This window comes from Coregonus clupeaformis, chromosome 10 (assembly GCF_020615455.1).
Source record: "Coregonus clupeaformis isolate EN_2021a chromosome 10, ASM2061545v1, whole genome shotgun sequence".
Classification (NCBI taxonomy): Eukaryota; Metazoa; Chordata; class Actinopteri; order Salmoniformes; family Salmonidae; genus Coregonus; species Coregonus clupeaformis.
In genome coordinates this window covers 56,121,547-56,131,910 of record NC_059201.1, presented here as the reverse complement: position 1 = coordinate 56,131,910, position 10,364 = coordinate 56,121,547, and the positions used below count along the sequence as shown (strand labels likewise).

Here is a 10,364-nt window from a genome sequence, read left to right as displayed (position 1 = left end):
GGAGTCCATACCCAATGTCTACCCCATTGATGTTTTGCAGCTCAAATACAGTGCATTCGGAAAGTATTCAGACCCCTTGACTTTTTCCACATTTTATTACGTTACAGCCTTATTCTAAAATTGATTAAATCACCCCCCCCTTCAATCTACACACAATACCCCATAATGCCAAAGTGAAAACAGGTTTTTAGAAATTTTGGCAAATGTATTAAAAATAAAAAACATAAATACCTTATTTACATAGGTATTCAGACCCTTTGTTATGAGACTCGAAATTGGGCTCAGGTGCATCCTGTTTTCATTGATCATCCTTGAGATGTTTCTACAACTTGATTGGAGTCCACCTGTGGTAAACTCAACTGATTAGACATGATTTGGAAAGGCACACACCTGTCTATATAAGGTCCCACAGTTGACCGTACATGTCAGAGCAAATACCAAGCCATGAGGTAGAAGGAATTGTCTGTAGAGCGCCGAGACCCAGATCTGGGGAGGGGTACCAAAACTGTTTGGCAGTGTTGAAGGTCGTCCACAAGAACACAGTGGCCTCCATAATTCTTAAACGGAAGAAGTTTGGAACCACCAAGACTCGTCCTAGAGCTGGCCGCCCGGCCAAACTGAGCAATCGAGAGAGAAGGGCCTTGGTCAGGGAGGTGACCAAGAACCCGATGGTCACTCTGACAGAGCTCCAAAGTTCTTCAGAGGAGATGGGCGCAGCCATGGGTGGGCCTGGGAGGGCATAGGCCCACCAACTTGGGAGCCAGGCCCACCCACTTGGGAGCTAGGCCCAGCCAATCAGAATGAGTTTTTCCCCACAAAAAGACTTTCTCCACAATTTCATCAGCTGTCTGGGTGGCTGATCTCAGATGATCCCGCAGGTAAAGAAGCTGAATGTGGAGGTGCTGGGCTGGCGTGGTTACACGTGGTCTGCTGTGTAATGGATGGATTATCTTGGCCATATGGAATATTTCTGAAATATTTTATTTCAGCTGATGAAACATGGGACCAACACTTTACATGTTGCATTTACATTTTTGTTCAGTATACATAAGATGCATTAGGCTCACGGTCTGATTTGAGCATTTGAACACCTGAGTAAGATCCACTCAGCGCTAGCGCCGTCGTAGCCTTGACCACGGCATTTGTTCGCCGATATCCCCCGTAGCCGGGCATACACTACACGACACGTTTCTGCCGTCCCAGACAACTTTTAATGATGGGGGGAAATTCTATGAACTTGGGCTAGGATCAGTATGTCGGGATTCACGTAGTTTGAGCGGGCTAAGGACACACCGATGATGGCCGTTCTGTTCTCCAGACCCCTGTCAGATGTCCCGATATGTCAGAAATTTTAGTCGTGCATCTTGTATTATGAGCGATTGGACAAGGACTACTGCCAAGAGCCAATGAGCACTCAGCATGTGAGACCAAAACAATGATGGCTGATGGCTAAGAGGAAAGCAACAACACTAGTTTAAGACACCACAAAGTCAAAATAGGCTAATATCGTAAAAATTCCTGAAAACCTTAATTTGAAGTTAGGGTTAGGCATAAGGTTAGCAGTGTAGTTAGGGTTAAGTTTAACATCTGATTTTTAAGAAGATAAATTGTAGAAATGGGCGGGGTTTAGCCATAATTAGGACAGATTGGTGGAGCTGTGGAGAGAATGCAGCTGCCTTTTCAATATTAAAATATTTTTATATTTTTCACCTCCAAGTCCCTCTGTAGAAAATACATCCACATTGTCCACGTCTGCCCAATCATTTGCGGTTCCATATTCTGCGCCTCAGTCTTTTTTGTTGTTGTGATGTTTATGCACATAAATGTGCACACTTATAAAGTAGCTCGCTGTTTGCATGTCGGCATTTTTTCCCTAAGACAACCGACAAGAGCAGGGCAGGATCAACTAGGAATCATCGTGTAACGTGAGGATTTAGGCTACGGAATGAAAGATTTGGGACAAGGAAATAGGGAAATGTGAGCACGTCCAAGTTGTTAAGATATTAGAAGTCGTGTAGTGTATGCCCCGCATTATACTTTCAATCAGAATGTGTTTATTTGTCATGTCCTGGGGCACTTTTTCAGTCACATCCTGAAGCCCAAGATTCAAACACTTAGCTTCCTAGTACATCTTTGGAAATTAAAAAGGTTTATGAATTAATAACTTTTTGGAGGGTTACTGTCTAAATTAGATTAAAACAATTGGACATTGATGACATGCGCATGGTACACCAGTGGGTAGGGATTAAGATTCGGGTCGTCCCAAGGATCCCGAATAGCAAAGACCTGTAAAAATGAATTCGGACCAACCATTTGGGAAATCTGTCACTTCCGAATGATCTTTCCCCCAATCACATCGAAGTATTTTGTAGGTGCATTCTTCCAAATGGTTGCTACGGCGTTGCTTTGTTTTAAACCTGAAGTTGCGATTGGTCACGTTCGGAAACGGAGCGGTGACACCGATTTGAGAAAAACATTTAAACGGGGGGCGGGATGTCTACACATTTTGAAAATCTCAGTAGCAGAAAAACAGAGTTGGTGGAAGACTGAACAGACACATCAGGCAAGTTACGTTATGGCAACATAAAAAAAAATATATATATCTAAGTTGGTTATTTAGCCAACGTTAACTTGCTAAGGAAGTCATTCAGCTTGTTAGCACTGCTGTGCTGCAACAAAAGAACGATAACGTAATGAGATGACACTCACTCCGCTAACCGTTAGCTTGCTAGCTACTGTAGCTTGCCTTTGCGCTGTAATATAGTTTAACTAGCTAGCTAGCACTAGCAAAAATACGCATGTGTTATTGGCTAACCGTTGTGTAATGCCTAGCCCAGGATATCTGTGGGCTAACGTTAGCCAATGCAAACATCTCTAACGTTAGATATGCCTTGCTAGCTGAAGTAAACAGCTAGGTAACTTAAAATCCAGCTGGCTAACTTGTTTAGCTAACAGACGTCATGACAACACCCTGGTTAGTTGCTTGCGCGAAGCAAAATGCCATGCACGACGTGCATTCGAGTGTTTTCAAGTAGCTAATATTTGTGTTTACTAGCAAGCTAGTTTAGTTTCTAACGTTAGCTAATTATTTTGTTCTTCCAGTAGAAGTATGGCCTCTCAAAATATGGACCCTGCAGCAGCCTCATCCACAGCAGCTCTGAAAGGCAATGAGACCGGTGGGAGTGCAGCAAAGGGCTCAGTCACGAAAAGGTTTGTGACATTAGTTTTGGTCATCTAGATTGAATCCCTTTTTACTGTTCTGTAATCTGATTGGTGCCACTATTTGGGCATAGGCTAGTCGGTATACAAAGTTTTGGCATCATTTCTAAGTATTTTCTTTACATCCTAGACTTCAACAAGAACTGATGACACTAATGGTAAGTGTTCCCCATATAGGGCCATCTCTTTTTAATCACAATTGGCGATATCAATATCTGTCAACATGTCTTTTGTAAAATTGCTATTTCCTTTAGATCTGAAGTTTTATTTCTTGCTCATGTCATGTAGATGTCTGGAGATAAAGGGATCTCCGCTTTCCCGGAGTCTGACAACCTTTTTAAGTGGATTGGAACAATAGACGGAGCTCAGGGAACAGTAAGTCATGTTTTCTTTCTACTCATCATGAAAGTGCAGCCTCAGCAGTTCCTCAGATTGTAAGAACAGTAACCCTACCACATGAACGTGGCCAACAAGGTCTACTGCAAAGCACCTTTGAACATTGAAACACTTGCCGTGAAATGCTTTTGCACACAAACAGTATAGCAAGGAATGTGTTGGCGGCATTACATTTTTTTTATCTTCCATCGCTCATTCTCATAGGTTTACGAAGGCCTGAGGTACAAGCTATCGTTAGAGTTCCCCAGTGGCTACCCTTACAAAGCCCCCCGAGTTAAGTTCATCACGCCATGTTTCCACCCCAATGTCGACGATCAGGGCTTCATCTGTCTGGATATCTTGAAAGACAAATGGTCAGCCCTATATGACGTGCGGTCCATCCTTCTGTCCATCCAGAGTTTATTAGGAGGTAAGGCACTTCCCACAGAAATTTATAAATGTCACTCAGTTCATCAAGTTGACTGGAACTCACCCGACCGTTTTTATAGGGTGTACTGCGATCAAATCACTGTCCAAGTTGTCATTTTATTTTTTATTGTTTGGAGAGGTTTTGTGTGCCACTGTCCAATGTGTATCTAACTTTGTACCACAATCTGTCTTATTCAGAGCCCAACAATGAGAGTCCATTGAACACTGCTGCTTCGGAGCTTTGGGATAACCAGGAAGGTTAGTATATGGACACGTTTGTGTCCCAACATGGTGTGCTACTTTTGACCAGGGCCCATAGGTCATTTGGGACGCAGCCTGGTGTTAAACAAACTTGTACTGTATTAAACAAAGGCTTCTTTCTTTCAGCCTTCAAAGCCCATTTGAACTCTGCCTACAAGAACTGACTCAAGATCCTACAATCCTGCCATGTGTTTTATTTCTAACTGTCTTTCTTGCTTTCTTTGTTTCTAATTATGTACATTTCAATACTGGGTATGTCTGTGTACAATATTTTTGTTTGTATGACCTATATGTGAATAAAGATGTCTAGGTATGTTAATTGTGGCTTTATTGGTTACTTTCCACGCAACATTTGTCTTTTTCATTTAGATAAATATATTCTTCAATCACTAACTTATACTTATGAAATGTCACTAATAAGCTAGATGTAATGTCCTTGCCATAAACATCTATCCTCATCTGCATAGTTGATCTTGCCTTCAAAGGCTGCTTGTAAAGTTCTGTACGTTATGATGCATTTCTATACAGGCTTTACCCGAGTGTTTTACACAAGGCTGCCTTTTTTTGTTTCCATCTGTGGGCTGGCACCTGTGTCTCACTGGGCCATGGCTCTGGCGGCCCTGCTCACACTTGGGGCCAAAGCCAAGCCACTGGTACTTTAAAGCTGACATTGAAATTACAATGGATAACAACTTTTACACCTCACAAACTAACTGTTTTGATTATGCAGAAGTTGATGATTCTGCTCTTCACAAGTCCTCACTGTCAGCCCTAGCTATGGAAACACCTCAATTTCCCTAGTGTAACATAAGGGATATACGTTAGTGTAACACTGGTGTTAGTCAAAGCTGCATAACTGCGCTCTGTATCTAAATACATTTGTCCACCGGTCATAGATTTTATTAGCCAAATGAAAATTACTTATGCCTGCATTTGTCAACACTGTTTTATCTGCATCACTGACAACATTCTGTAACCAAGTGTTCAAGATTACACCCAAAGTTGTCAGTCAGGTCAATAGACAAAAATACACCCCAACTTAACAGTTTGGGGGATGACAACACCCTGATATCTTACCATCTTGGGACACCACCTCTTATCTCCTCCATTCTCATCCTGATTGTGTGCAGTGTCTTGAGACTGAGCACCCTCCACCCAGGCTTCTTGAGTCTCCTCCACCGCCCAGAAAGGAATTCTGACTTTCTGGAGCATCTCCTTGACCATGGCATCAATCTGGGTGATGTGCATCTTCAGGTCAGGGCTTTGCTCCACCTCCACTGCTAGCCAGGGGGTTTGGACCGAAGCAGCCCGGGCAGTGGACATGAATCACACAGTGGAATTTGCATATAATTCACACACTATACAATGCATTTCCCAAGTACACAAATTGTTGCGCTTGTGGTTTCAGTTCCAGATGTAATTGATCTGTTGAAATGACAGTTCTGTCAATTGCATTATTGTATACTTTATAGACACCAATGGGCTGAAAATGTTGCACTTCAAAAGATTTAACCTGAATTTGAATGGAAGGGGTCAGATGTTGAGATCCATTAAGCATTCAACAGCACTGCAGTGGCCTTACCTGTGCAGATTCTATAAGCCAGTGCTCTGGTCTCGTCCATCTTTTGAGAAAGCTGCCGTCCGAGTTGCTGCCGACAGATGTGGCCATTTGTTGGAAACAGGCAGTCACCTTGTTCAGGGCCTGCTGGGCAACCTCAAACTCTGTGACCTGCCGCTTCCTAGCCTGGATCTCATCCACTGACCTCCGCCACCAATTCATCTCAACCAGTGGAGGCTGTTGAGGGGAGGATGGCTCATAATAATGTCTGGAATGGAGCAAATGGAATGGCATCAAACACACGGAAACCATGGAAACCATGTGTGTGATGTATTTGATACCATTCCACCTATTCCGCTCCAGGCATTATCATAAGCCCATCCTCCCCTATTAAGGTGCCACCAACCTCCTGTGATCTGAACCTGGGCAGAGAAACCATACAACACAATGTAATACAAGACTTGCCTAATTGGTCCATTTACACAGATATTCTTTATTTTTTGCTGTCTCAGTACCCAACCTTACACACATCTAAAGTGCCTTGCTCAAGGGCACAAAAGTAGGTGTTATATGGGACATTGAAGCCAGTAACCCTCCAGCTGCCAGCTCACTTCCTGTAGCATCCCTACCAAGCATCTTGGGGATAAAAACCGTCAACCCCCTGGTTACCGGCCTACCTCTCTAACCTTAAGGCTATCAAGCCATAGCCTATTCATGGCCCTTGTGAAGGACTAAATACAAAATTCACACAACCTCACTAAACCAGGTGACTGTATTGGTATTATAAAACCAATATAGGCCTAAATATTGATAGTCATCTTTGATGATTATGATGATGATTATTGGCATTCAATGTTCACTGTAAAAGTATCAGAAAGTTGTATTTACTTTAAGGGTTCAAGTCAAGACAGCAAATATCACTCATCCTCTCCCTTTATATTTCAATAAAAAATAATTATTAGCATTACTATCAGTATTCCAAAATCTACAATCCAAATATATACTGTGCCACCACTAATAACTCCACCAATTTCCACCAACATTATCATGACCACATATGAAACACAAAATACAGGAATTCAGAATCAAGAGTTATTAGCTACTTACCAATTTACACATCACCAAACGTCAACAAACAAATAGATAACCCACCTATGTTTTGAAAAGACTCCTCAGGGTCTCATGCTTTCTTATAGCCTACGGCCAAGTTGACAGCCTTCGACACAAGACTGAATACAACTGAGCAACTTCAGGATTAACCCTCAGTATTTGGCTCCTCCTCCACCCCCCCTGCTTAGTCTTTCCTCTCTGGACCTGGCAGGAACTGGTCTTCAGGGAAACACTTTTCAATTAGGCCAACCCAAGCAGCTGAGGCCCATTTGTGCTCTTGTTATTCTTCCAAAATAAAAGTAGTTTACATCAATTGGGGACAGACAACAACTGAAGAGTTTATTTCCAAAAAGCTTTATCCAACAATATTTCCATTTGTGTTTTTTCATCAGAAATTATTGCTTATGGGTACTCAATTGGTAGAGCATGGCGTTTGCAATGCCAGGGTTGTGGGTTCGATTCCCACGGAGGACCAGTATGAGAAAAAAATATATATATGTATGCACTCACTAACTGTAAGTCGCTCTGGATAAGAGCGTCTGCTAAATGACTAAAATGTAAAAAAAATGTAAAAATGTACTTTCGTGTGTGTAAAATATTACTGTTCTCAGATTTTTAATTAATAGATTTTAGATGTATATGAAAATGTTGTTGTTTTTGCAAAACGCTATACAGTGCAGTACCATGCAAAAGTATTCTGACCCCTTGGATTTCTTCAAATTTTATTTTTACAAAGTGGGATTAAAATGGATTTTGTATTGTCATTTTTTGTCAACAAAACTCTGTGATGTCAAAGTGGAAGAAAAATTTGATTTAAAAAAAGATGAATAAGAAATTTAATAACTAAAATTAGTTATTGCATAAGTATTCAGCCTCTTTGTTTAGGCAAGCGTAAATTATTTCAGGAGTAAAATTTGGCTTAACAAATAACAGAAAAAGTTACATGGACTTTATATAATTGGGGATGACATTAGTTTTAAATGACTAACCCTTCCTATGTCCCCCATACATTCAACATCTGTAAGGTCCCTCAGTACTGAATTTCAAGCACAGATTCAACTACAAAGACCAGGGAGCTTTTCGAAAGTCTCATAAAAAAGGGCAGTTATTGGTAGATGGGTAACAATAACAAATCAAATCTTTAAGCAGGGTCTAGTTAATAATTATGCTGTGCATTATGTATTAAACCACTCAGACACCTCAAAGATACAGTCATCCTTCTGAACTGAGCTGCAGGACAGGAAGGAAACTTCTCAGGGATGTTACCATGAGGCCATTGGTGACTTTAAAACAGCTACAGGGTTCAATGGCTGTGATGGGAGAGAACTGAGGATGGATCAACAACATTGTAGTGACTCCACAATGACCTAAATGAAAAAAGAACACAAATAGAGAAAATACAAATATTCCAAAACATGCATCTTGTATGCAACAAGGCACTAAAGTAATACTGCAAAAGAAAATGTCAAAGGAATTTTCTTGTTGGCCTAAATGCAAAGTCCTATGTTTGAGGCAAATCCAACACAACACCACTGAGTAACTGCCTCCTTATTTTCAAGCATGGTGGTGGCTGCATCATGGTATGGGTATGCTTGACATTGGAATAATACTGGGGAGTTTTCAGGCAAAATCGTAGCGCAAAACCTGCTTCAGTCTGCTTTACACCAGACACTGGGAGAGGAATTCACCTTTCAGCAGGTCAATAACCTACAACACAAGGCCAAATCTACACTGAAGTTGCTTACCAAGAAGACAGGGAATGTTCCTGAGTGGCCAAGTTACAGTTTTGGCTTAAATCTGCTTGAAATACTATGGAAAGATTAGAAAATTGCTGTCTAACCATGATCCCCAACATCTTGACAGAGCTTGAAGAATTTTAAAAAGAATAATAGGCAAATATTGCACAATCCAGGTGTGTAAAACTCTTATAGAGACTTACCCAATAAGACTCTCAGCTGTAATTGCTGCCAAAGGTGTTTCTAACATGTATGGAGTCAGGGGTGTGAATACTTACGTAACAATTATATTTTATTTATAATTTTTTTATTAATAATAATAAAAAATGATTTCTTCCACTTTGACATTACTGAGTATTTTGTGTAGATTGTTGACAAAAAAATTACAGTTAAACCAATTTTAATCACACTTTGTAACACAATAAAATGTGAAGAAATCCAAGGGTTCTGAATACTTTTGCAAGCCATTGTTTAGCTGGAATGGAATGTTCGTATCCTGTATATTTGACTGTGATATGTCGTTGTCTCACCTAGCTATCTTAAGATGAATGCACTTACTATAAGTCGCTGTGGATAAGAGCGTCTGCTAAATGACTAAAATGTCAAATGTAAACGTTTTACATGCATATCTCATACAGTTGAAGTCGGAAGTTTACATACACCTTAGCCAAATACATTTAAACTCAGTTTTTCACAATTCCTGATATTTAATCATAGTAAAATTCCCTGTCTTAGGTCAGTTAAGATCACCACTTTATTTTAAGAATGTGAAATGTCAGAATAATAGTAGAGAGAATGATTTATTTCAGCTTTTATTTCTTTCATCACATTCCAGTGGGTCAGAAGTTTACATACACTCAATTCGTATTTGGTAGCATTGCCTTTAAAATTGTTTAACTTGGGTCAAACGTTTCGGGTAGCCTTCCACAAGCTTCCCACAATAAGTTGGGTGAATTTTGGCCCATTCTTCCTGACAGAGCTGGTGTAACTGAGTCAGGTTTGTAGGCCAATGATGATAACTGAGTCAGGTTTGCTCCCAATGATGAACCAGACTTGTGGAGGTCTACAAAACAAATTCTGAGGTCTTGGCTGATTTCTTTTGATTTTCCCATGATGTCAAGCAAAGAGGCACTGAGTTTGAAGGTAGGCCTTGAAATACATCCACAGGTACACCTCCAATTGACTCAAATGATGTCAATTAGCCTATCAGAAGCTTCTAAAGCCATGACAACATTTTCTGGAATTTTCCAAGCTGTTTAAAGGCACAGTCAACTTAGTGTATGTAAACTTCTGACCCACTGTAATTGTGATACAGTGAATTATAAGTGAAATAATCTGTCTTTAAACAATTGTTGGAAAAATGACTTGTGTCATGCACAAAGTAGATGTCCTAACCGACTTGCCAAAACTATAGTTTTTTAACAAGAAATGTGTGGAGTGGTTGAAAAACGAGTTTTAATGACTCCAACCTAAGTGTATGTAAACTTCCGACTTCAACTGTATTACTATATTGAATTATTTTTTAAATATTGATGTCACAAATGTATTGTTTGTACATTTCTTTATAAAAAATTCAGTTATTTGTTACATTTGACTGTGTAAAACCTAGCAGTACTCCTTATTTCACTGAGAGTGAGGTGGATATATAGCATTTTGCAATAAAACAACATGGTTAT

At 40.3% G+C, this 10,364-nt stretch overlaps 1 protein-coding gene across 2 annotated transcripts; it reads left to right on the top strand.

Moving 5' to 3' along the window:
• The first annotated feature begins 2,380 nt into the window (after window positions 1-2,380).
• LOC121576030 (ubiquitin-conjugating enzyme E2 C) lies at window positions 2,381-4,603 on the top strand. Of its 2 annotated transcripts, none has more exons than XM_041889328.2 (7): window positions 2,381-2,563; window positions 3,103-3,210; window positions 3,350-3,377; window positions 3,508-3,594; window positions 3,820-4,024; window positions 4,222-4,281; window positions 4,411-4,603. In XM_041889328.2, exons 2-7 carry the CDS (start codon window positions 3,110-3,112, stop codon window positions 4,446-4,448), a joined length of 519 nt encoding a protein of 172 aa, XP_041745262.2. In that variant the 5' UTR covers window positions 2,381-2,563; window positions 3,103-3,109; the 3' UTR covers window positions 4,449-4,603. The 2 variants fall into 2 exon arrangements, with proteins under 2 accessions (XP_041745262.2, XP_041745261.2); XM_041889327.2 differs by having other exon boundaries at window positions 2,383-2,563; window positions 3,106-3,210.
• Window positions 4,604-10,364: the final 5,761 nt, after the last annotated feature.

Coding starts and splice junctions, on each gene's coding strand:
- LOC121576030 (XM_041889328.2), top strand. CDS start 3,110: ATGGCCTCTCAAAATATGGACCCTGCAGCAGCCTCATCCACAGCAGCT. Junction 3,378..3,507: donor AAGAACTGATGACACTAATG/GTAAGTGTTCCC, acceptor CATGTCATGTAG/ATGTCTGGAGATAAAGGGAT. Junction 4,282..4,410: donor GCTTTGGGATAACCAGGAAG/GTTAGTATATGG, acceptor TCTTTCTTTCAG/CCTTCAAAGCCCATTTGAAC.